General features: G+C 40.8%; 3 protein-coding genes and 1 long non-coding RNA gene across 12 annotated transcripts in view; 1 reads left to right on the top strand and 3 right to left on the bottom strand.

Moving 5' to 3' along the window:
- Positions 1-26,278, top strand: part of LOC133844019 (histidine-rich glycoprotein-like) — a 154,779-nt gene that overhangs the window by 38,129 nt on the left and 90,372 nt on the right. The gene's annotated exons all lie outside the window — the stretch shown is intronic.
- On the bottom strand, positions 260-9,428 carry LOC133842265 (protein Wnt-2). The gene is given in 6 exon segments (XM_062275303.1): positions 260-646; positions 648-822; positions 893-1,081; positions 1,139-1,403; positions 1,471-1,688; positions 7,899-9,428. Coding segments are annotated over 6 exon segments (1,053 nt in total). The 5' UTR covers positions 7,955-9,428; the 3' UTR covers positions 260-496.
- LOC133842266 (uncharacterized) lies at positions 10,706-11,329 on the bottom strand. The gene is made up of 2 exons (XR_009894374.1): positions 11,129-11,329; positions 10,706-11,019 (listed from the first exon to the last, which is right to left on the bottom strand). It is a non-coding gene; the product is annotated as an uncharacterized LOC133842266 (long non-coding RNA).
- Positions 14,690-26,278, bottom strand: part of LOC133844855 (uncharacterized) — a 62,686-nt gene continuing 51,097 nt past the window's right edge. For 3 of the 9 annotated variants that reach the window (XM_062279128.1, XM_062279120.1, XM_062279127.1), the window contains exons 5-21: positions 25,944-26,011; positions 25,694-25,829; positions 24,159-24,230; positions 23,958-24,102; positions 23,845-23,900; positions 23,552-23,791; positions 21,994-23,220; positions 20,843-21,898; positions 20,190-20,782; positions 20,018-20,131; positions 19,841-19,959; positions 19,636-19,749; positions 18,689-18,759; positions 17,876-18,627; positions 17,741-17,815; positions 17,374-17,490; positions 14,690-17,314 (exon numbers count right to left, since the gene is read on the bottom strand). In XM_062279128.1, the coding sequence (XP_062135112.1) occupies positions 17,272-17,314; positions 17,374-17,490; positions 17,741-17,815; positions 17,876-18,627; positions 18,689-18,759; positions 19,636-19,749; positions 19,841-19,959; positions 20,018-20,131; positions 20,190-20,782; positions 20,843-21,898; positions 21,994-23,220; positions 23,552-23,791; positions 23,845-23,900; positions 23,958-24,102; positions 24,159-24,230; positions 25,694-25,829; positions 25,944-26,011 (4,998 nt within the window). In that variant the 3' untranslated portion in view covers positions 14,690-17,271. Of the gene's footprint in view, positions 17,315-17,373; positions 17,491-17,613; positions 17,642-17,740; positions 17,816-17,875; positions 18,628-18,688; positions 18,760-19,635; positions 19,750-19,840; positions 19,960-20,017; positions 20,132-20,189; positions 20,783-20,842; positions 21,899-21,993; positions 23,221-23,551; positions 23,792-23,844; positions 23,901-23,957; positions 24,103-24,158; positions 24,231-25,693; positions 25,830-25,943; positions 26,012-26,278 lie in introns of all 9 variants that reach the window. The other 6 variants (XM_062279123.1, XM_062279124.1, XM_062279121.1 and 3 more) reach the window with 6 other exon arrangements.

Below are 26,278 nucleotides of genomic sequence, written 5' to 3'. Positions count from 1 at the left end.
TCTAAAGAAAATAGTATGCTGATGTATTTGAATAGTTATTATTGTACAAATATATTCATTTGTAAGCATTTTAAATGTTTTATCACTTTTTTCATTGAAACTTCAATTTCATTTAGATTGTTAACTTGGGTTTTGTGGATGGTTGTGGGATTTACTACCATTTAAATGAGAGCTGTTAAATTTAGTGTTCTTTATATGTTTTGTTTATTTTCTATTCACCTGCAATTAAAGTTGAAATTTTAATAGACAAGATTTTGAACTTTTTCTAAAATTTATTCGAGCTTCTCTGCATGTGTACGCTTGTGTTTGTCGGTGTGTGTGTGTGTGTAAGTGTGTGTAGTACATATTTTATAATACTAAGTTAAGTTCGCTATAAGCTAAACTATGTAATACTAGCAACATTCGCATCGCTTTGCCTTGCCATCTTCATGCCTTCGCCTCGCCTTGCGCCCCCTCGGGCAACTTAGGGACAACAACTTGGCAACTTAGGGGACAACTATTTACAGGTGAACTCCTCGTAGTTCTCGTCGCACAGTTCGCACTCGACGGAGCAACACCAGTGGAACTGACAGCGACACTGTTGCTTGCGACGTATGTGCTGGGTGTTATGGCCACGCCCACAGCACAGCAGATCACAGCTCTGGGGGGCCGTGGCCACTGCGATTGCAGGGTCGGCCCGCTGTGCCCAGTGTGCCAGTTTGAATGCTGCGCTCACAATAGTTGGGCGATGCCTCCAGGTAAACGAGCTCCATGCGCTTGGGCCAAACGAGCGCAGGTTTCTGTGCAGCACCAGCACCGGCGGCTGCGGCGGCATGCTTTTTTCTGCAAAAAAAAACATGACATGACATGACATGACATACTCGTATATTCCCTTTTTGGAGTTGCGACTCACCTGCTTAATACTAATCTCAGTCCACGTTTGCCTCTGACGGCTTGAACAGTTTTGGCTTTGTGATATTTCTGCATCAACTTGTCGCCAATCACGCTAAAGGGCGGCAAGCTAGTCCAGCACGTTTTCATGACACACGAGCCGCTGACGCCATGGCACTTGCAATCGGTGCGCAGCAGCTTTTTTCACAATCTGCAAAAGGAGCACGTAATGATTAAATAGAGCAATCAATTGCCATAACGCATACGCACCGTGCGCCCCACACGATTGTTGTGCAGATTCATAAGCGTACGCGAATCACGCTCCAACTCGCGGGCATCCATGAACTTGCGTGTGTATCGCATGCCAAAGTCCACATCCGCCGAGCAGCCGCCCCACTTCCAGTCCGGTGGCGCCGCCTTGTGCCGCACATCGCAGCCGCAGGTGGAAATGTTGCCTCGCGCACAAGCGGCAGTCACTGAGTACGCGGCTCCAGCGCTGGCTATGGCATAAGTATAAGCCGCCTCCCTAGAAGCTGTCGCGAAATGCCAGAGAATACACATCATTGTTGCGGTTACCACCTACAAAGCCAACAGACTTACCTATGGGTATGACATGGGAGAAGACGTTGCGCTGCCACACCCCCGAGCAGTTCCAGCGATGACCCCGAAACTGTTGCTGGCACTCGCGTGAGCCCAGCTGCTGACCCTCGTCCAGGGCGATGAGAGCGTCGGGCATGTCGCTGCACAGCTGTCGCTGGGCCATCGTGAGGCCGGGTATGCGGCCGCAGAGCATGGCGGACGTAAAGCTGGATACTAATCTGACGAGAAAGCAACAACAAATAAATACTCGCGTTAATGACACCCCGTATAATTGATATATACTCGCATGCGCCGCATCGGGATTGGTTGTTGAGCTGTGCACATGCGACATTTTTATTGCGATTTTCACCTCTCACTTGCATTGCAAGCACACACGACGCGACCACCTGTGTTGTTGTTGCTGTTGTTGTTGCTGGCTTAGAAACAGCAACGAATGCAACGCCATCGCATTGAGCCAACAATAAATAAAATATGGCAAGAAATATGCACAAACAAATGTGGATCGATCGATGGCTGAAAAGTCGTGCTCAATAAACGCCGCCGGCGATCAATTCATTTCCATTTCGTTTGCCGTCGTTTCGTTTGCAATGGCATTGCCATGGAAAAGCAACAGCAATAGCAACAGCAACAGAAACAGCAACAGCCAACCAGCCACGAGTCAGCCAACCGGACAGCAGCCAATAAATGTTCCATGAATGGCCAATGGAAAACTGAATGTGCCGTATGCGAAAGATAAATGCGTTCGAGCTCGACTCAACTCGACTCGCAAAAGCTCGCGACTTGTGACTCTCGGCTGTTTATTGTTATTATAGCCAAAGCGGGGGTCGTGGGGCGGAGGAGAGCAGGGGTAACAACGGGGGCGTAGACAGTTTTACTGTCAGTTTTAGTCAAAATAATGCCGCCAGCTCTATTATTAGCCATAATTACATGCATCTCCGCCATCTAATCACGGAGAAGCTTACTCGCAATTGGAATGTCTAATCAAGGCTCTTAAATTTTACTCTCTGCCTGTCTTTCTTGGGCCTTAAATGCCAATCCGCAGCTATGTATGTGATGCTGGCTGGATTAATGAAGTGGTTTCATAATGACTTGTAAATTGCCATGCGAAAAAGAGATAAAGGCAGCCCCAAATACATTTTGCTATCATAAAGCAACATGCTTCAACTATCGTTCGGCTGTGTGATTAGTGCTCAAAATCGTAGGAAGAGCATATTGTGAATGAAACTGGAAGCCCGTGTGTTTATGTAGAGCCACTTCCCACTCGTACATTTCGAAAACTCAACTCGCTCGTAGAACATTCCATCGGATGCATAACGAGCTCAATTGTCTACCTGTCGATTGGCCAGCAAAACCAATCAAACAGCTGCGCCAACCGCAAAGAAAAAGAGGAAACCTAAAAATGCCAGCTCGCACACATTAGAGTTTACACACGCTTTAACCAAGAGCTGAAGCTAAAGCTAAAGCTGAAGCTGGTGCTGGACCAGCTGCGCCACATCCTGAGGCCAAACAATTGCCACACCAATTCCCAATTCCAACTGGTTGCAACTCGCAGTCGAATACCAATCGCCAAATGACTTGGCAACTGCTGCTTTCGCCCATGTCGCATCGAGTCGAGTGAGTCTCGGAGAGTTTCGTTTACAACAACGCACTTTTAATTGGGCCAATTAAATCAATTTACAGAAATTACACTTCTTACAAGCAAAAGGCACAGTCACATGATCTTGGCAGCATGTCCTCGGGCGTTGCAGCAAATTAACCCTTCAACTGGCCACCAGACCAACGAGCTTCGACAATCGGCAATCGAGAGGTTCGCTTCGTTTTTTTATTTTCTTCAGTATGATCATGACTTGTTGTACATGCTGTTAACATGCAGTTCGCTCGAGCAGCAGCGAAATTGGTAGTAAACTAATAATTAGGCTCGTTTAACAGACACAACGAACGACGAAGTCAGGATGCGATGCATCGGTGGCTGTGGTTGCTGAAGTGGTTTCCATGCTTCAGTGGTGCAACGCACCAACCTTCAACTTTAACTCGGACTAAACTGTGTTGATCGATCTGTCAGCACATCCGCATACACGGCTTTCGTTCCTCAGTCAGTCAGTCAGACAGTCAGTCAATAGCTTTTCGTGCGTTCGTACAGCGTGACCGTCATGCCCACCTCAATACCAACAGCAACAGCAACAACAGCAGCAGCAATCAGGGGCAGCAATCTCTTTTCATCCGAGGCCTTTTGTTTTAGCTTTTAGTTTTTTGTTCCACATACTTTTCGTGCTTTATTTAATTTGTCTCTGGCACTTGAAGCGCTTTGCTCGCTTTGAGCGTTGAGCGTTGCCTGTTGCATGTCAACGCCGACAATTTCATCATCATCAACAGCAACAACAACAACAACAACAGCAATTCATGGCTTTGCTATCCCTACCACTTCATACGCAACGTCAACAGTCCAAGTCACGTGTACTTGATTTGTGCTTTGTTTTCGCTGTGGTTGCTCCTGCTTCCACAACTCAGTCTCAGCTCTTTTATCTCTGGCTCTATATCGAAAGCGCAGGAATGGGAACGAGTCTCGCCTTCATTTCGTGACCCTTTTTTTTTTTTGTTCTTTTGGTTTTATTTTGTTGTGCCGATTCAGAGCTTAGATTCTTGTGCCGACGGGCTCAACGTGCGATGCGTGAGAGAGCAAGGACCTGTCGTGAACTTGATACCACAGATTTTCGCCAGCAGGGTTGTCAAGTTGTATGTAAGTATATAAGTATGTCAGGTTGCTGCCTGATTTCTCACAGTGCATGCTTTTATTCTATAATAAATCATTTAAATGAAGCTGCGAGTATGATGTCAATTCCTTATAGCAAAAATAAACTGGTTTTTACTACCCCCAACAAAATACTAAGTTATAGCCAAAAAAAGCGAAACTAATTAAAAATACAACTTCAAAAAAACATCCAAGGAAAATATGTGAATAAATCTTGCTGAGAAAAACAATAAAAGAAATGTGCGCTCAGCCACGCAATGTCGCCATGCGAGTTTTTTCTCTTTTTTTTTTGTGAAACCGACTTTGGAAAAACGCTTTTTCCAGTAGCTTACGAGATTATTTTTTGGATTACATTGGATTGACTCTTCCGGCTCAGCTACTCGATCGTATGATCGACGGCAAATATCGGCAAATAATTATTATTTTTTTTTTAAGTTTTTTTTTTTGCAATGATGATTATGATGATGGCTCGCATTAACAAATCGAAACTCGTTTTGCTGACAATTTTATGGTGCGGTCAGTCGAAACAAATTGAGCTGAACATCGATTGGGCATTGGCTAATCATTGAAATGACGCGCAAATCAACAACAAGAAGAAGAAGAAAATGGCAGTCTGTTGGCCAAGTCAATAATGTGCGGACTAGGAATCATTAAAAATGGATTAGGCCAGTCGCATAATTTAAACGCATTTAGAGGCAGGCTCCAATTAGCAGCACGCGGAGGCAACTGGCAGGCAGGCAGCATGCAACTGAAACTGGAGCTGGAGTCTGTCTGTGGCTACAGTGGCTACAGACTGACCACTTATACATCTCGACAGCAGCATAAACATAAATGCACACACAGCCAACAGCAGTCAATAACAAGCCAAAAACAGCAGCAGCCACAACGCGAGCAACAGCAACAACTCGGGCAGCCAACACTCTCTTAATGCGTACTTTGGAGGTTCATAAAAATATGACTTTAATATTTTCACGCGCAGGCGTTGTGCAGCCACACAAAACTTGAGCCAGTCCCAGCAAAAAAAACGTAACCAGACCGCACTCTATGGTCGTCCAGTCTGATCCCAAAAGGGCAGCAATCAATGCACTGGAAGAAAAGAAGGCAGTAAAACTAAATAGTTTCCTTTCTTTATCAATTTTGTGTGGCAATTTTTGTGAGTGCATTGTAAAGACAGAAAGCCTAGACTTTTGGCGACCCACCGCTGTGTCAAATTGCTCTGGAACGCAGTCGGCATTCTGTGTTAGCTGCTGTTGGTCAACTACAGACTGCAAGTTATGTGCGCAGTGTGCAGATATATTGCTGATGGTGATGCCAATGCTGATGCTGATGCTGATGCTGGTGGGATCTGTTCATTCCGCATGTCCAAGTCCATGTGCTGTGGCGCTGTGGTAATTACATGGCTTGCTGACATGTTCATGGCGCTCTGCCTGCTGGCTGCACAATTTACGAGTGTGGACGCAGAAAATAAAGCGCCAATTGGAGGCGGAAGCCACAAAGCCACATTAATTCACAAAACCCGAAAAGGAAAAAACAATGCAAACGTTTGAAAGTCAGCTAATCCCTGGCTCTATGTAAAGTGGGCGTGTGGAGTGCAAGTTGAGGAGCAGAAAGAGGAGTTGGAGGAGGCGGAGGAGGTGGAGGAGGCGCACGCAGCATACCGAAAAGCCATAAAGGCATGTTCAACATGCCATCAATAAAAACACAAATATTTGTTGCGACCCAGCCTTGGCCATGGCAATGGCAATGCAATGGCAAAGAAAAATGTCGCTGCCACGCGCAGACAAACGGCCAGCAACAATTGTGTGTGTTGTATGTGCCCCATTGTGGCATATTGGCGCTGCTCAATCCTGGCAAATACCAAAATGACGACGTAATTGACCAGTGAAAGACATATGACCATGGTTGAGGAGGGTTTTTCTGCTTTTGTATTTCGCTGTGCTTAGCCGAGCCTAGCTGCGAGTTAGCTGCAACAGGTAAAAGCCAAAGCGGATCGTTCGTCACGGGCAATTGGCAAGCACAACACAAAAAAAAATATATATATGTAGTTTACTGGCCAGCTGCACACTCAAACAGATCAACAGCAGATAGTTTTGTTTGTGCTCGAGTCGATCACTCATCCAAAAGTACAAAACGACCAAAAGCCGAGCGACCACCAGACCAAGCCCACCACCACCACATCTCTGCCTCTGTCGACGGCTCCCGCGCAGGTTGCAACCAACAACATAGCATTGACTTTGGCTTTAACTGCGACTGCGACTGCCTTGTTGCTGTTGTTGTTGTTGCCCTGGGAACAGGAACCGCATTTAAGACCATTTTTGGCTTGTAACTGGCAACGACATGAAGCACTTGGAGAGCACTTGGATGTGCGGCCTGATCTTGATCGCAATTTGGACGTTTGTCTGCACGTTCAGCGAGCGTTCAATTGTGTTCAATGGATGTTACAACGAGTAGTTAGTTGGCCAGCTTTTTTGTCTCTCAGTCTCTGTATGTGCCTGTTTCCTGTTATGTACAACAAGCCATTTGGTCGCTTTAAAATTGTAGTAACCCCAATTACAAGACATGCAACAACACTGCACCGATTGCTCTGTGCTCTTCTCTTTGCTTGTTTCTGGGTTAGCACCCTTTTTTTTTGTTTGTTTTTTTGGCCAGCTGTGAGGGCCAACCTGTTAACTGGCATGGCTTATGGCTCATGGCTCATTTCAGATGCTGTTGATGCGCATTGTGTTCAGCTCTTCTTCGTCGGCTGCAACACAGAGATAGTGAAGTGAAAGAGATAGAGAACGAGAGGAGGCGGCCCACCAGGTTCAGCCCACCACTTGAGCTGTGTGGCTGGATTGGAGCTGCGTATCTTTCAGATACTTGCAACTGACTGCACCAAGAGGCAATTAGATAGCAGCCAAACACACAGCCAGGCCACGTTGATGAGTTTATGGCAAAAATTGATTTCCAGTTGTCGTTGCTGTTGTAGTTGCTGTTGTTGTTATTGCTGCTCCCGTTGCTCCTTTTGCTGGCCAAGTCGTCGTGTATGTCATGGCTCTTGCTTTGATTGGCAAACTGTGTTCGCCTTGGAAAATGGCATTCGTTATGAGCCAGCAGCAGCAGCAGCATCGCAACGTCTCCGTCTCGGTCTGTCCGACTGTCACTCTCTTCGTACGTCTGTCAGTTTGTTTTAGTTGCTGCGGCTGCCATTTAATTGCCCATTTTAATGAGATTTTTCAGCGTTTTCCCGCTGTCTGTTTGGAGTTTTTATTGCAACGCCTGTTTTTCCAAAGCAGAATCGAACGACCATCGACGATCGACGCTCACAGATCGACTATCGACGATTGTCGATCGACGGCGATCTCATCGGGCGTTTTGTGTTTAGGCGGTTGTTGTAGATAACAATTTTACATACAATACATCTCCTTGTTGTAACCCAGATGAAAATTAGCGATTGCAGCGATTTTAACTGTTGTCTTCTTGTTGTGCCTCAATTGGCAGAGACCGAGTGACAGAGACGGGACTGAGACAGAGGAAACAGTTGTCAACTGTTGCAGATGTTGTAAGTGATAAGCTCCCAAAATAGGAAAGTCAACTATGGCGATAACTCTGATACCCTAACATTAATGCTTTGGCTTATAAGGTGATTAATCTGTGTCCATTCATTGGCTATTTGTGTTGCCATTTATCACTACTATACCTTATTTCCATAATCCAGAGTATGTATATTAAGAGTTTGTTATGTATTTTCCACATCTTCGGTTTTTGGCTACGTTGTGAAACAAACACAAGCACAAGCACAATCACAATCACATTTACATTCACAAATACAATTCGATATTCGTTGGAGTATCATCATATTCTTTTCACACTCAAAGTGTTGACTTTAAGAACTTTAGAACTTGCCATAGAAATTTTGTTAAGCTATGCACAATTACAAAAGGCATATTTTATTTTTTTATATATTTCTATTTTTGTTGCTCGTTTCTTTTATGACTCTTTATTCACTGGCGTTTTTCTTTTGATTATTTGCTTTTGATGAATCGCTGCAAAGACGCAGTCGCAGCGTATTTTAATGTTATTTTCTTAATGAACCGAAAGAGCAGACGACAGCAAATAGTAACGTCCGATAAATGTCAAGTTGGAGTTGTACAGTTTTTAGAGCTAGTGTGACTGTTGTTGCTGAAATAGTCGTAAGTTTCGATTCGATTCGTTTGCTTCGATTTATGTGTAAGTATGTGTTCATATGCTAATTAACACCTTCTGGGCGCGTCGCGTTTAAATTAAGTCATCGCCGGAGCGCCAAGATCAGATCATTGGATCACACTTAAATGCTTCAAGCAATATGCGCGGCAAAACTGGCCTCAGCCTCAGCTTCGCGCTTCAGTCTCAGTCCGAGTTCAGCTCGTTTATCACAAGTCGCGATTTCATTCATGCAAATAACTCAGCTCGACTCCACTCTCGAAGTCTCAGTCGCAGCTTTTGGCTTCCAGCATCATTCATCAGCACAAAAGCCGCACACGCACTGACCACGAACGATGCAAAGACGAAGAAGAAGAAGACGAAGCCACCGCATTGGCAGCCACACGACAATCCACACACTTAGCCGCCGGTGTCTTCTTCGTTCTGTCCGCGACGCTGTCCGAGGGGTCTCCGACTACACGACTTTTTAATTTATGATAAAGCGCCTCCGACTGTCACAACGAAATTGCGGCAATAACCATAAACGGCGCAGCAGGTGAAAACTACCAAAAAAAAATATGCTGAATACTTGAATATGTGAATACTGAATGCTGAATGCTGTGTTTGAGTGTTTGAATGTTGTATGTTAATTCACAGCGCGAGATAAAGATGCGTCTTCGACATCGTCCGCTTCGTCGTTGTCATCGTCGTTGTCCCCTGAGCAGGAATCGTTTGCCCCGTCGGCATCGTCGGCTTCGTTGTGATGATCGCTTGAAAGGCTTAGACGGCGGCTACCCGGGTGCCGAGATTAACATAAATGCGGCTCATTAGTGACACAATTAAAGACCTGAGCCGACAATCCATAAGATTCACACTGTGAACCAAACACTACACGACGCGACACGAGACGACACAACACGCAGCGTTTTGGATTCGAATCGGTTTGTGGGTTCGTTTTCAGTTTTCAGTTTGCGTTTCGGGTTTCTTTCTGGTTTTTGTGTTTTCGGGACCCGGGTCAACCGTTGGGCGCGAATGTCGTATAAGAACTGGCAAACGGCCAGTTGAACGAAATTCAAAAAACTATTCAATCAGCCACCAGAGCGAACATGTTTGAGCTGAGTTCGAGGAAGCTGAGCTACCGCGGGGTTGGTTTGAAACATTGTTGAGCGACTTTGAAGGGTTCGTGTTAAAATGTGTTATGCCATATTAAAATAATAAGCGCTCTCATGAAGTTATTAATTGCCTTTAGCATATTCTGTTAACATTCTTATTTAAAAAACAACAAAATTGTTGACATGAATAATAAATTAATTTTATAAATCTTATGAAAATTCTTTAAATTTAATGAAGGTCTGCGTATTGTATTGAGCATATGTATATTTGCGAAATTAAAAATGGCTCCCATTTTTATTAATACCTTTTTTTTTGTAGGCCATTTAACTAATGTTTCTTGTATATATTATATAAATATACAAATATTCCAAAAACGAATTTGTAATATATAATTAAGGTATTCTTGAATGTAATAATTCCCAAACTGAGATTGCGCTAAACCTTTATTTAGTGAAATTTTTTTAGAGAAAGAATTTTGGAAAGTGCTATTTTTGCAAATTATAAAGTGTACATACATCGAATGTTGATAACTTCTTAATAAAGAATGCTTCTCTTTTAAAATGTATGTCAATCTTAATGGAAGCTCTCAAGAAATGTTATTATATTATATTAATTTCTAAAAATAATGTATTTATTTATTTTATTACTAGTAAAAGTCTTGATTATTAGTATTGTTATCGTGGTTTATATAATATAACTAGAGATACTTAAAATAAAGTTACTGTTAAGGCAACCCTCGCAACAATTTGGTTGGCTCGCTAGCGATTTGTTTGGCTGCAACATGTTGCAAGTGATCGATGATCATTAGTAACTGTCTTACTACGGGTCCTTGCACATCGACGCTGCAAACTCTGGAGTCCCATGTCTGCAGACTGAGTCGTCAATCAGGTCATTAGGCCCCAATTATTGGGAATGATAATGACAGCGGCTTGGCTTGGGAAAAGCTTTCCTCAATTTAACAGCAATCAAATCAATTATCTCCCAAATGCGGGTAAAAGTCGTGTTAACGGCTTTGCCAGTGGGTTAATGTCAAGAATTATTCGTTACTCGTTCGTTAGTTAGACTCGGTCCCCCGTAAATTTATCAACTGTCCAACAGGTGATTTGTCAGCACACTTCACACACACATACACATTGCATGGCATCTCAATCAAATGTGCACACAGTTATATATATACATATGTGAATCATGTTCATCAATGTGTTGTTACAAGTGTTTTTCGTGTCACATTTTTGGTTGTGTGTGTTTTTTTTTATGTCACAAATTTACAACTTGTTTAAATTTGCAATTGCATCAACATCAGCTTCAGCATCAACTGCGATTTCTGCAGTTTGTCGCTTACTATTTTACAAATTGGTTTTTGTTTTACTTTTTTTTCGTCAGCATTTGTTTAAAGTGATTTATTGTCGGTTATTTACTGCCCGCTGGCCTGGCCGGTTGTGAAATTTGTTTCAACTTGGCTAACTTGATGCTTCTGCCCCGCCATTTACGGTAGCCAGTCGCAAAACAGCTTGACACTTGCCAAACTGCGCGGGGGGGGAGAGAGAGAGAGTCAATTAATGGTCATGGCGAGTCGAGGATCTCTCAGATGTGTCTCCTTTAGGCCAAACTCTAATGCATTTCTTGGATACTTACGTGTTTGGCTTAATTGATATGCCATTTATGCAAATTTTGTGCAGCAGCCAAAGTGTTGATTGCCATGTTCAAGACTGTTCAATTTAACCTGGCCTAAACGCTTTAGCGTTATGCTGCTTAATCTTGATCTTAACAAAAAAATAAAATGTTTTGGAAAATTTATGACATTTTAAGCAACATTCGAATCGATGACAGGCGACGTTTGGCGGCTTATTAAATGCAATTACCTTAATATACTCATAGACAATTGCGCTCGACAGCGTTGACAGGCTGACTGACTGCGGCTATAATAACTCAGCCAAATCACATCAGCAACAGGTGTTTGTCATGCAATTTGAAAGCTCTATTGTGTGTGTTTTGGCTCAGTTTTCATTTCGTTTGGTTTTCGCTTCGTGACTCATCAGCGATATGAGGAGATTAAATTTAAGATGAGACACCAAACAATAGCTATTAACTGCCAACAGTCGACTAACTGCTGCTTTATGGCCAATTTGTAAACTCTCAATCAATCGAATGGCCAATTGTTGTCTGCACAGTTAACAGTTCATTATCGAGACACCTGAAACTATCTAAGCTTCAATCAAATCTTTGATCTTAACCCCCCCGATCATGTGACCCAGATACCACAATGTTTGCAGCATTGTATTGTTTTTTTTATTATGTGCTATGGCTATTAATTTAAAGAAATATAATTATTTTATGGCAAATAACTACGGGCAAAGACGTCTTTATGACAACCAATCGATTGTTCATTAACAGCAGAGAAACTCTTAACGACTTTGTTGCTACTTGGCTAATATTAGCGATCGTTTGCATACTGTGAGTACTTTAAACTAGCGTAACTGTGACATTCTAATTTCCATATACAATAATTGCATTGAGACGGTTTGTGCCTCGCTAAATAGTAGAAGATAAACTCATGCCTATATACTATTAATATGCAGGTGAGAAAACAAATATAAAGAAAACGCATATCCGAAAGTATAGACTAGGAGATACTTTTTAACCTAATCGTAAGAATTCTTAATTTTATATTTTCATAAATAATTAATAATATTTGTTAAGATTTACCTATTTTGAATAATATTCCTCACTATGAATTTCCTTGAACTTTTTTTCATTATCTTATTTTAAATTTAAAAAGTAATGTTTTCTAAGTCGACCGAAAACAATAAAAAATATAATAAATAACGAACCTTTTTAATTCTATAATTTGATAATAGTCCATTTAATTATTGTTGTCTGTGCATTTGACAAATATTATCCAATTAAATTGCACAAACATAAAAACTCAATGCTTTACTTGTAAAGTAAAAAAGTCTGTCTATTATTTAAATGGTGTCTGTCAGTTCAAAAGCCCCTCTATATATTAATTACTACTGTTAAAACTTACTATTAATAACATTTATTAGAGAAGTTCAGAGGTAATTTTGTACTATTCGAGTCAGACCCAGCGCAATTTAAGCTGATTGTTGAATTACATTTATCAAAATGTAATAAATTACAACATTTTTCAAATTATTTAAATCCCACTTTAGTTAATTTTTATAGTTTCCCAACAGTTATATTCAAATTCAATTCAATTAATTGTTGAATTACAATAGCAAAAACTATTCAATTACAACAAATTCAATTCGTAAGTTAATAGCATTTTAGGATATTCATTTAGTATTGCATTTTTTTGGCCTATATAAAGTAAACTAATAAATTTAGAAAATTCAGCATGTGGAACCATTTAATTAATATAATAATAGGAAGGCAAGTCAATGCTATAAAACATGCCCCAGACACATAAAAATCAGAAGCGTGAAACAATAATAATATCCAAATTTCCAGCTAATAAAAAATTTGTGGAAAATCAAAAGAACAAACAAACAACAAATAAATAAATGGATAGAATAACATCTCATTCTCTCGCGAGTACAAATGTGGTTTACTTTTGTTTATTTGTTTGGTGTACTCCGAGAGTATTGTTTGCTGGTTGCGGGAATGGGATCTGGAACGGGAAAGAGCAACGCTTGGTTTCACATTTCCCTTTGGCGCTTCCGTTGCGCAACGGGCCAAATGTCAAGCAAGAGTCGCCAGAGCGATCGACACAATGCGATACAATCCATCACATTGCATCACAGCGCATTTGATATGCTGCTCTTTGCTATTTGGAAAATTGGGCTAAAACTCTGATTGCCAGCATTGCCAACAACAAACAGGTGTAAATTGAGCTGGAAAAGCAGATACGACAGACTGACAAACAGGAAGGCTTTAGGCGTCAGTCCGACAGCATCCAATTACATTAGCCAAAGGTTGAGCATTTTCATTAACGCGCCGTTGCCAATGCATTGGCATTTTGCATTGTGCTCATAATTGTGAAACAACGGACGGCAGGGATGCATCCATCGAATTTGTAGATCTAAACTCGACCAAGAACCACGCTCGAGTGTTAATTGAGCCCTAAGTGGAAACGGAAAATTGTGCGCAGCTGTTGTTGCAGGTAGAGCGAGCAGCCTTCTTCTTTCTTATCACCACATGTTGCGTGCTCGTCGCATACTTTCACCTCTACATATACGAGTGTAAGGGGTAACAAATAGCCAAGGGCCAAGAAAAAGAAAGAGGTCTAAGTGAAAGGCTTAATCGATAATGGCTGGCGCCAGTTTGGACATAATGATTACTAATTGGTTCTTCGTTTGGGTCAGCTATTAATTGTAGGTGTGACAGGACGCAAGATATTGGTGTAATCCAAGAATGCGGAACTGATTGATCTGTGCTCGAGAATTGAGAGACTGGAGACGAGGCATTCAGTTCAACTAAAGTGTTGAATTAAACTTTATTGAATGTAATTACAATTTTACATAAACTGGAAAGTCGTTTTACAATATAGCGTTCATATAATACGTAATACGTTTATTTAACAACGTTAATTCATCTTGTTGTTGTTGCTGTTTTTTTCTTTATTTTTTGTATAATTAAATTTAGATATATATAAGATCATACATATACATATATAGTTATATGTATGCTTGTATATGCTTATACTTGATGTTGAATATTTCCATTTTTTATATATGTACGTGTAAGGTAGGGTATTTTGTATATATAATATAATATTTAAAAAGGTTACGCTAGGTTAGTATATGTGACATAAAAGTTGAGTTAACAGTTTCATCTCCTAAGTCTGGTGCGAAATTCATATCGAATTGAACAACATAATTAATATTTGGTGTTTCATTTGTTTTCATTTGACATTCGTAAGAGTTCTGGAGCGGAGGAGTTATACAACATTGTTTTCATTTCATTTAGGAATAGCACTTTGAAAGGTTCTCCAATCGTCCAACAGATATGTGACTACCAAATATAGTATTTACGTTTTACTTTCGCTATGTTCATCATAAATTGTAAGTATAAAATTTATCGAATATCAACAATTGGTGTTGTGTTTTTATAGTGTTTATAGTCATGCCTTAAAAACAGTTGAAAAAGAAGTACTAAGAAACTAGCAAGGGCTTTTTTCATAATTCATCATTAAAGTTCAAATATTATTTTTCTTTTGGATCATCTCGTACTTACAAATCTTTCTAAATTACGATAGTTATAATTTCATAATAGTATATAGTTGTTTTTTTTTTGCATTTTTTATTTTAATTGTTTATTAGATTTTAGTTTTTAGTTTTAGTGCCAATTGGCTTAAGGTACTTTAAGTTTTTCTTTGCCTTTTGGCCATTTTTCATCTTCTATGTTTAGACTATATAGAGTTTAAGCACACTCAGGTATGGTGACTGCCTGCCTGCCAAAGACTGTGTGTCAGTGTAAGAGTGTGTGTGTAATATTAAATATATATGTAGATTTATGTGTGTGTGTGTGTGCAAATATTGCAAATCTTTTCTGATTTTTTTGTACACTCTTGACTAACGAGTAACAAAAGAGCGTCACTTTTCATTGCCCTAAAATTGATTGCAATTCTTATAAGTCATTAAGTAGAGAAATCGTTTTAGTCTTCATTTCAGATTAGTTTCGTTTTATACAATAAGTACATAATATTTTTGTCGATTACAATATACAGAAAAAAGAAGAAGAGGGGAAAGTAAAAATGCAATTAAAGTCAAGAGTGAGAGAGAGAGTAGTTTAAATGAATTTAGACATAGTTAATAGTAGTTAAATTGTTAACAATCGAATAGATCTAAAATGTTGGCTTACATTCCAGCCATCAACAAATGTGCCGTAGTTTTGCACAAGCGTAATAAGTAGTTGAAAATTAATGCGACTGATTCCAACTTTCCCGAAATCGAAATACCTTTTACATAGAAGAGTGAAATTGTTTTCATTTTATTCATATATGTATGTATGTATATATTTTTCGTTTTTGTGTTTGTAATTGTTGCTTATCATCAAGAACTATTCGTTTTGTCTGATGTCTGAGGCGTGCGTGGAGGTATGTCTATATAAATTGTATGTACTTTAATGTCCGAGGTTCCGAGTCTTGCAAAGTCCAGAACCAGTTAGAATATTTGCCAGTAATTGTTTTTTATGACTACTTAAAATGTGGCTCTCACTATGTTTGTATATAATTATGTATATATTTCTGTTTTTCTTTGTTTTGTTTACATTTTACTTTTTAGTTGTTACGTTGTTATGTTATGAAAGCTAACAATGTGGACGGACAAAAATAATTTACAAAAATTCTTGTATTGTTACATTTAGTTGAAAAATGTTCCGTGTTCCGACTGGCGCTGCATATTAACTAGTATTATTATTATTACATTTAGCGGGCCAGTTAAAAGTTTGAACAATTGTTAAATACATTTAGTTCGATATATCGCTATATTACGCTTTCTGCTGCAAGCATTTTGGGATTTCTTTCGTATCATTTTCATTTTCATTTCATTTCCATTCATTTATCTATAATTATTTGCTAGACTACAAAGTCACATTAAGTTCAAGACTTGGATTTAAGTACTTGTGTTAAACGAATTAGCGTAGAATTTTGTTTAGTACTTAGATGGTTTTCATATTGTATATATTATATATAAAAAAAGAAAGTTAACTAGGATTGTTTTTAACATGATATACATATGTTTTTGTTTCGCTGGCTCAGATTTTAGAAATCAACAACAACATTTGGACAATAGAGCTGAGCTTTAGGTTTTTTCGCGCAGTTAAATAGTCAATAGTTAATCGTACTACCATATAACTATACTATCTATATATATATGGTGTATTATATAAAATCGAAATCGAAAAAATTAATGCTTTAGATACCATTATAGATACAGGCTGACGGGCTGTTTTAGAAACAAGCTTAGTTCGCAGAGCTGAGTTGATAATACCATTAAATAGACTAGCATAGAATTATAGTATTTAGATAGAAGTTTCAATTATAGCTAATTAGTATATACAAATGTAACTATATATTATATGTAAGTGGTAGGGAGGCTATAATATATTGGTATAATATGTATATAGAGTTTCACAATAGTATTTTTATCGTATATTTCACTACACTTGGAGTTAAAAAGTTGTGTTTTTGTTTTCGAAGGCTTCGTTAATAAGTTCTTTTGAGTTGACAAATGGAAAAGTAGTTGCTAGTTCATAAACTGCTTGGAGCGCTTTCTTCATCGCGAAGATATAGTATATAAAATCTATAACCTAATCATATGCTATGATTACAAAGTGTTTTGCCGCAATTGCAATTATAATTCAATTAATTTCAAGTTTCAGTTTTTTGGTTTTTTTTTTTTTTTGGTTTTGGTTTTCGTTTTCAAAAGAATCGAATCAGTTTCGTAAGTATTATGTATGTATAGTAGTAGTAGATGCATATATATAATATATATGTTAAAATTCGTTATGCAAATGAATAAAAGTGCAGATCTTGCTACTATATCTGTATAATATAATAATAATAATAATATATGTTGTTGTTGTATATATCGAAGTAAGTATATACTGTACTATATTGTAAGTATGTATGTATATATTACGGAGTAAGAAACAAAGTTCCACTACAAGAGGTGCTGGTGTGTGTCTTAATAAACAATTGTTATGAAAGTAGAAAGTTTCACTCAGTTGTTAAAGCTATTAATAAATTCTTATTGAACATAGTTTTATCTCGTTCTTATGGTTAAAGTTAAAGTTCACTCAGTTGCAAATTGCGCTCATTGATTGGGTTGCATCTGATCCAGCAGACTGTTGTTGCTGCTAATGAAATTAAGTTTCAATTAAACATATTTCTTGTGATTATTTTCTAACGTGTTTACCCAATTTCACTATGACAAACTGACATTTCCTGCTGCCCTTGATACTGCAAGTTTTGAAGGTATTCCGCCCTGCGTTGGTGCACCAGCTTCTCTTTTTCGGCTCGCTCTCTCTGTAGTCTTTTGTTATAGAAAGATTGCATTAATTAGTAAAGGTAAAATTCTTAATTGGTTCAATTTAAATGTAAATTAATAAAACTAAAGTAAAATAAACTGCTTGCTGAAACACAACCGTCATCTTACCAAGCTCGTCAAGTTGCTATCCCAAATGCTAGCATAAAAAATCAATTTACATTTATAGTTTCTTTTCGCTCACAACTAAATTTCTTACATTATGTTAGCTAACTTAATCATGGTTTACTCTACTTACTTGATACGTGATTGTCTCATGAACTGTTGTATTTTACGCGCAGCCTGATTTTGCGTAGACTGCGAATAGGTGCGCCTGAAATAAATAAACACATGAATGAAAATTCTAATTAGTTGCCAATGAAAGTAGACTTACTTCAAGGGACCAGACGGACTCGTCTCCTTGGGCGTGCTGGGCTGTGAGCTCTGTTGATCCTGCTTGTAGTGATCGTAGAAGCTGGACAAACACTGCGAGTTGCTGCTAACGCTGCCAAGATCGCTGCTAGTACCCAAGCCACTTGGCGTATGCTGGGATTTCTTGAAGCGCTTGTTGCGACGATACGAGCGATAGCCATGCTGGATAACTAGAGCAGCATTTGTCATCTGTCGGTAGTAGGCATACTGCTTGTATCGACGATAATAGTTTTGTATAACAATGGCAGCTGTGCGCTCCTTATTCTGCCGGCCCTTGTACGAACGATACGCCTTCTGAATGCACTTGGCCGCCTCGTAGAGTTCTCGTTGCTCGGTATCGGTGAGCGTTAGCTTCGAGAAGTCCGCCTCGAATGGATACTGCGAAATGCTGGAGGCATGCAGAAACTCGGTTAGCTGCTTGGTCGATGGCGGCGGACTTGGTGAGCTGACAGACGGATCTGTGCCCAGTATCGAGTAACTGGCCGGCGATTGCAATGGTCCCGAGCTCGCTGGACTAAGGCTAGAGCAGGGTGTGCTAACATCGTGATAGCGATAGCTGTGATCATGAAAATCAAAGCTGAAATCACTGTCGAAATGCGTATTCGGCAGTGAATCAAGCAGCGGATCCATGAAGCTGTCAGTCAATGCTGATGATTCCGAGGTGAGAGGCTCAGTCATAGGACTGCCCAAGACCATCATCTCATCCGCCTCGTTCTAAACAGAAAATTAATATTTAGTACCTTTCGTTGATAATCGATAATCATCAAGAACTCACCTTAATGCGCTCTGGCATAGCGGCAATGATGTGCTCCGCCAACGTCAACACTTTAGCCGAATCCGAATCCCCTGTAAAAAGTGCAAAATTGCAAGTGAAAACAGCTAATCGAAAAATGGAGTTAACAATTACAGCAACGAGTCTACAGAATGCTGGTCTGTGGTTAGTAAGAACAGTTAATATACATCGAGACAAGCAGATTGGTTTAATCAGCTAACGAGGGCAGCTCAAGAAGTTCATCAACATTGCAAACATACTTTTCAAGCTGCCCTCGATGAGTGTTTTGTTTTGGTTGTTTGCCTGTTTAGAGTACCCGAAATACACACACACACATACTTATTAAATAGTATTTACATTATAGTTGAGTACATTTTGGAATATATTTACAGCGTTATGCGACGTGTTAGTTAATTGATGTAGTTAGGCTGAGTTAATTGTTAATGTTAATCGATAAGCTGTGAGGACACCGATAAAAACACTTAGGTTAGCATATGAATATGAATATCTATACTATATATATTTTGCATATTCATATACTCATTCACACTCACACACACGCACATACAGCGCAATAGAAATCAACATGAAAACAGAAACATTTACATAGAGATTAGTTTAGATTAGACTTCGGCTTTGTATGTACAGGTCTACATAATATAGAGGTGACTGTGTGTGTGTGTGTGGTAGTGTGTGTAAATTTAATACAATTATGCAACAACAACAACGACAACAGCGAGCAACGAACAACAACATTGACAGACAGCCAGAACGTATTACTTTATGTTAGAGCTATACAAAATATGCATTAGATTTTGTTATGCGCACTCGAGTTACAATATTATACACAGATATTTATAGTACGATATACGAGGTTACGATATAGAGCACAGTAGAGAGCCAGAGGAGGACTGCTGTGATTTTTGATTGGATTTTTGTGTGTCACTGACCTACATCGTTGAGCTCATTGTTAATGGTAACATCGGTGACGCTCGTCGAATTGTCATCGCAATCGATGATGTCTTTGTCGTGTATGGGACTCGACTCGCCCGTGGATACCTCGCCTGGTTGTGGTGAATTTAGCGAGAGGTGTTTAAGCACTTATCGGCAAAAAATGGCAATCGTACGGTTTGCTTATCCGCTTTAAATACTTACACAAGGCAAAGTCCATTTTGCGCAGCGGCGACAAAAGTCCAGAGCAATTGGTGCCCGCTGACAGCGATTCCAGTGGAGAGTCCACACCCAAAGCGTAGTTATCGTGACAATCAAAGTTGCTAAAAAGGGATTAAGATAAGTCTAATTGAAGCCCTGCAATCTCAGTTCAACACTTACCCATGCAGTCTAGGCAGAGGTTTGCCAGACTTGCTGCGCATATCCATGTTAATGCCGCTATCAATTGAGGATCGCTTCGCATAGCGGCTGCTGTTGTTAGGCGGACTTTGATTGCTGCAGGAAAACAATAAATTAAACAAACGCTTAAAAATCTAACAACTTCTCTGCTTACCTGTGCATGGCAATGGGTCGCAGAAAGACGCCATCGTGGCGACGCTGCAGCTCCAGCTCGTAAGCACTGTAGCCAGAATCCTCGCTAGGCGACTCAATGGGCAAGTTCATGGACAGATTGGCCAGACCACCGCGTGGATGTGGCTTGCGACAACGCTCCTTCTCCAGGCGACACAGCTGCGACAACAGCTGCTTGTGTCCCTTGAGGTTGGCCAGATCCAGTGGCGTTTGCTGTGCCTGCGTCTTGATCTTCAGCGCATTGTGATTCCATTTGTACAGCAGAAGCGTGCACTCCAAGTGGCCACGCACACACGCCCAAGCGAGCGGTGTAAAACCGTGCACATCCTGACTGAGTGCATCCAACTCGGTTTCGAGTATGATATGTGGATTCTCGGCACGCCAATTGAGCATGGCAGCCACCAGCTTGGCATAGCCCAGAGCGGCAGCCAGATGCAACAGCGTCATGCCACGCAGGCCGACGCTCCAGCTGGCTACGGTGCTCGGCGTGTTCCAGGCGTGCTTCATCAGACGATGGCAATAAGCCACCAGCTTCTCCTCAAAGTTGGGCTCCAGATAAAGTGCTGTCTGATCAGTCTGCGGTAAAAAAGGAAAAAATATATTCCTCAATGATATAATGCACTTTTTAATACTTACGGCCAGCTCGTTCTCTACTTTCAGTTGCAACTTCTCGTCGATGGTCGAGAGGCGATTGAGCAACGTAAACTTGTACAGACAATCATTGGAGCTGCTGGCATCAAACGGTGCATCGGCCAGCAATGACAGCTTGTACTCGAACATTGCCGAATTGGAGACTAGAAAACCGCCGCAGGCCACTTGAAGAGTGACTAGACCCGCCTCATGCGCAGGACAATAGCAGCGCAGCACTCCCTCTTGAACCAGCACAGTTGGCACCGGTTGAGCATCAAAGAGCACTGTGTAGCAGCCGCCATCGCTGGTCCAAGGACCTGCAACTAGCACCTTGACGCCGCCCTCAGTGTACGACCACTCGGGACTAAAGTCGCAAATGTTGAGCAGCTTTCGTTGCGTTTGCGAATGCGAATGCGTTGAGTCGAGATAGTGCGATGTCGTGGCATGCAAGTTGTGACCATGACTGTGCTCCTGTTCGAGTGCCGTGTTATTCAGCGCCTGCTTGTCATCCAGATCGAGTTCTGGGAACTCTACGAGCATATCGAAGGCATCCAAGTTGGCAAAGACATCGGCGGTGTCTTCATCCTCGCCCTGTGGCGACTCCACACTGATTGTCTGCTGTTGCTTAGCTGCATCGATTATTTCGCTGTTGAGTTCATTGCTAGCTGCTGATGTTGCTACTGCAGCTGCTGCTGTTGTTGTCGATGTTGCAGTTGCTGTAGCAGTTGTTGCTGTGGCATTGCTGTACGGCATGTTGGCAATGAGAGTGCGCTGTATGTCCTCATGCGAAAGATCCAGCGTTTCATTGAAGAAGCTCATCGTTTCCGTGTGTGCTTCCTCCTCGTTGTTATTGCTCTGATTATTCTGATTGTTGTTGTTGGTGTTGCTGTTGCTGTTGGCGCCATAGCTGCTGTCATCGCTGGCACTAATTTGGCTACTATTATCACTGGAAGCACTGTAGTTTGCACAACCATTATGGATGGGGGCCGTTGTGGCCTGATTGTTGACGCTGTTGTCGTTGCTGTTGTTGTAGCTCCTTGCCGCTTGCTCACCCAACTCCAGCTGTCAAGTAGATCAAAATTTAATCAACATAAATACAATAAATGCAGTCGACTTGTGGCTTAACCACACAAACTCATTTAACACTCATCACTCACCTCTGCCAAGGCATTGGCGCTCATTAAATTATCACAATTTGCTGCTGTTGCTGCTCCTGCTCCTGTTGTTGTTGATGTTGGTGTTGCTGCTGTTGTCGTTGCAATTTGTTGCTGCTGATTGCCATCGATAATCGACTGTAAGGAACTCGAGGTGGATGTTGTTGCCGACGTGGAAGGGGTGTTGCCAGCGGAAGACGTTGTTTCTCTCAACAGATTGCTGTTGCTATTGCTATTGCTGCTGCTGTTGTTGTTATTGTTATTGCTGATACTGCTGCTGCTGCTACCCACGCTGCTGCTGTGATGCTCTGGTGACATGCACATTGCCTCAACTGGGGGTTGATTGTTGTTGCTGAGGGTGGCTGCTGCTGCTGTAGTTGTTGTTGTTGTCTGTTGCAATTTATAATAATGCTGGTTGTTGTTATTGTTATTGTTGCTGCTGCTATTGCTGGTAGCATTCGCATGTTGCTGCTGCTGATTGTATATAAAGTTATTGCTGCTGTTGTTGTTGTGTCCATTATTATTTACGACATTTAAATCGTTGTTTGTTTGAGATGCCGCTGCTGCTGCTGCTGTTGTATTTGTTGTTGTTGCTGCTGCTGTTAATTGCTTACTGCTGCTGCTGTTGCAATTGTTATTGTTGTTGAGGCTGATTTTATTATTGTTATTTGCATTTGTGGTCAGGTGCTGGCTTTGGTTTTCAATTAGTTCCGTATCCATGACATTTGAGGTGGTTGCTGCGGCTGCTGTTGTTGTTGTTATTGTTGCTGCTGCTGTTGCGACCGCCTCTCGTGTTGTTGCTGTGATTGTTGTATTGGCTATTTGCAGGCGATGATTTAAATGTGCTGAATTATTGTTGCTATTGCTGTTCTGATTATGACTTTGATTGCTCTGATTATGACTGGCCACAAAGCGTTGTAAGTTCAAGTGTTGTTGTTGCTGCTGCTGCTGTTGATATTGCTGCTGCTGCTGCTGTTGTTGTTGTTGCTGCTGCTGCTGTATTATCAGATTGCTTCTTGTGGCCAACATCTGATTAGCACCACGATATTGCTGCTGATAGTTACTGCCGTCTCCCTGTTGTTGCTGCTGCTGCTGTTGCGGAATGATTTGGAATTTGATCGCCGACTCCTGCGGCAACTGCTGCGTGGCATTGTGGAACTGCGCGTGTGAGTTCTCCATATGCAAGGCCGCCTCTCGTTGCCGATGCCGCTCCGACCAGCGCGAATAAAGCTGCAAGAAAACAAAACTTAAGATTGCAGCACCAAGGAAGATTGCATTCCCAATAGAGCCAAGCTAAGAAAATAAGAGTCAACACTCGACTGAGTGAAAATGACTACCAAAATAATTCTTAATGTACATAATTTCTCGTGCATTGTTAGAAAACATTTAAGTTATTTTTTGCATTTTATATTTATGCTGTTTATATCTCGATCTGTTTAAAATTTAAACTTTAAATTAAGAAACTTCTAGCTCTTATACTATCGCCAGTCTTAACCGTCTCATTTATGTTCAAGCGAACGGACATCCAAAAAAATTAGTCTGTTGTTGGTTGCCTACTCACCTTGCTGGCTACAACCACATTAGGCGTGCCATTGGCAGCGCTGTAACCATCGCTGGGTCGCTTCTCGGACACCGACTTGACGATGCCCGTGCGACGCATGACGGGATGCGTGCAGGTCTTGCCATCGGCACAGGCTGCATCGCCACAACCGCAGTCCAGCTGCTTGACAAGAGCTGCCTGTCGCGACAGGCGCTGCTTCTCCATCAACTGGCATACAATAGACTCAACAGTCTCAGCCGTCTGTAAGAAAAATCTGTAGCAGCTGCTGTAATAGAAAAGTATAAACTACCTACCGATATCTCTATATCGTTGCCCGAGTCAGAGTCCTCATCCGAATTCACTGTGGACACTGAGCAAGGTTCACGTTAAAGGGAAAATCTTAGATTTAGAAGCAAGTTGTACTTACGCATAGGCTTCAGCTGGCTGACCAGCTCCTCCTTGGTCCACTCCTTTTTGTCGCCCCAGAGCGTTATGCTTGGGGCAATCACGGCCATTTTATTATCATCCGGATACGGCACATTCAGATAATGCACCAAAACAATGTCCGGATTCTGGAATGTAGAACAATGTTAGTTGGGAAACTCCGAAATCACCTAGCCTTCCTCACCTGTAATAGCCAGTAACATCTGCGATGAAATGTGGGCAATATGGCCGAGTGTACATAACAACCATAGATGCACTGTAGAGAACGAAAAAATACACAAACAAGCTCATAAAAAACATATAGATAAAGTTCTATCGATGGATACGCGTTTTCATTTAATTGGAAGACATAAAAAATCCAAACAACAATGCTTAAATTAAATTACTAGACACCCACGCCAGGGGGCGCCACCAGAGGAAGCAAAGGGAAATCAGGAAAAAAGGAAATCTTGACTTCTCGCATGGCAAGTGCCAAGAATCAAACCCTTTTTCTTTTGTTGCCACTGTAGTTTGAGTTATGCAACATCTTAGCTTGTTGTTCCACGATTTTTTCTTTTTTTTTTCTCTTGCTGCGCATTTCTTTTGCCGGTTTCGCTGATAAATTTGTTGGCCGCCGTCTTTGGACGATATGCCGCTGACTTTTTCATGTTGCTGTTGTTTTAGTGTTAGTGTTTTTTTTTCATTCTTTTTTTTTGCACTGACATTTCAACGTTGAAGTGTTTCAACGTTTATAAATATTAGTTATCGTGTAAGCAGACAGTCGGACAGAGAGACACGACACATAGAGAGACCGTCAGGAAGCCCCATGCTGTGAATGCCAAGTGCATAAATCTCGACCAGCTACTTGTCTTTGGTGCGAAGTGGAAAAAAAATAGATACGATTACTTGAAAAAGAAATGCAAGCAGCGTATTAAAATAAAAATTAAAAACACATGCGAGAGAGTTGCAGTTGTGAGTGGCGCGACGGCGAAACACCCTATGATCAGGTATGTATGCAAGCAGTTGTCCACGCATTGAACAACAAGCAGTGCATCGATACTCATTACTTGCACTGCTTGCATGCAACCGAAGCCCTTCTTAGAAAGATTTAATTAGCCGTTCATTCCTTTACAACATTTTCAACAAGAGTGAAAGCAGAACAACGTTTTCTCTGCATGGTCCATAGTTTGCTTCAACTGAAAATACCCCTTTTTAACTTTTTATGTCTGTCTATCACACAGAAATTGCCCCAAGAGAAAAACAGAAAAAATTGGCGTGAAATTGCCAACTGTTTTTATGCTTCCATAATGGCAGCAGAGAACCATGGATAAAGGGGATATGACTGACGGAAAGACAGACTTCAGACATTATAAATACGCTTAACCCTTGGCAGAGCTTATTTCATTAGCAGACAAACAAACACCCCGAAGGGGGCAAATAATACAGACAAGAGCCAAGAGCAAGTATAGAAACAAAAAAAAATCTAAAAAAGAAAACTTAGTTTCCGTAGATATCCGGCGGAAAATCATAACTCACAATGGAAAGTCAAGAAGTAAAGGGAAAATAAATGTGTGAGCCAGCACTGAACAACCCTCAAGAAGAAAGCAAAAACAGCTAAGCTTAAGCTTTGACTTCCGCATTTGTCCAGTTTACTTTTTGGCCAATACACGCTGACGCCTTTTGACCAACTCAAGTAGCCAGCTAATTGACTAATTGCCCAGCAGGAGGCAAACTTCTTACCTCAGTGCCTTGTACTTTCAGTTTCATGTGATCCTCGCGTGTCGTCTTGCCATCCTTGCGCTTCTTCCAGCAGTAGCCATCGCGTCTGTAGCGCACCTTCTTTCTCGAGTAGAGCAGCAGGGAGCCGCTCTTCGGTCTAATCACGAGATGCGAACAAGAAGAAGGCGGGAATTTGAGATGAAAGTTGATGTTTATTGCGTTGTATGTAAATTGGGGGCAACAACGTGCCAGACCTCCTGAAGTGACTCACCTTGTTTTGACTTCTTTTGATTGCCATTCGCTATGCTTATCAAAGCTGATAAGAATCGCTGCGATTTCCTGAAATATTTCACAAAACAAATATTTATATAATCAAGCATTTGCATTTACTTTAACAGCGAGTATATTCAATATTTTGTTAAGAGTAATTCTACACTTATAAGTAACGGAAATTTAGATAAACCTTAGGTAAAGTTGCTGATATACTAACTAGTAATTATTCAGTAAACACACATTTTTTATCAAAAGCAAATGTTAATGTAATATATATAATGATATTTCCTATTTCAGTTAAAGAGCATACAATATTCACAATTAAAAATAAAA

Source organism: Drosophila sulfurigaster, chromosome 3 (genome assembly GCF_023558435.1).
Source record: "Drosophila sulfurigaster albostrigata strain 15112-1811.04 chromosome 3, ASM2355843v2, whole genome shotgun sequence".
NCBI classification, from domain to species: Eukaryota; Metazoa; Arthropoda; class Insecta; order Diptera; family Drosophilidae; genus Drosophila; species Drosophila sulfurigaster.
This window is presented reverse-complemented; position numbering and strand designations above follow the sequence as displayed.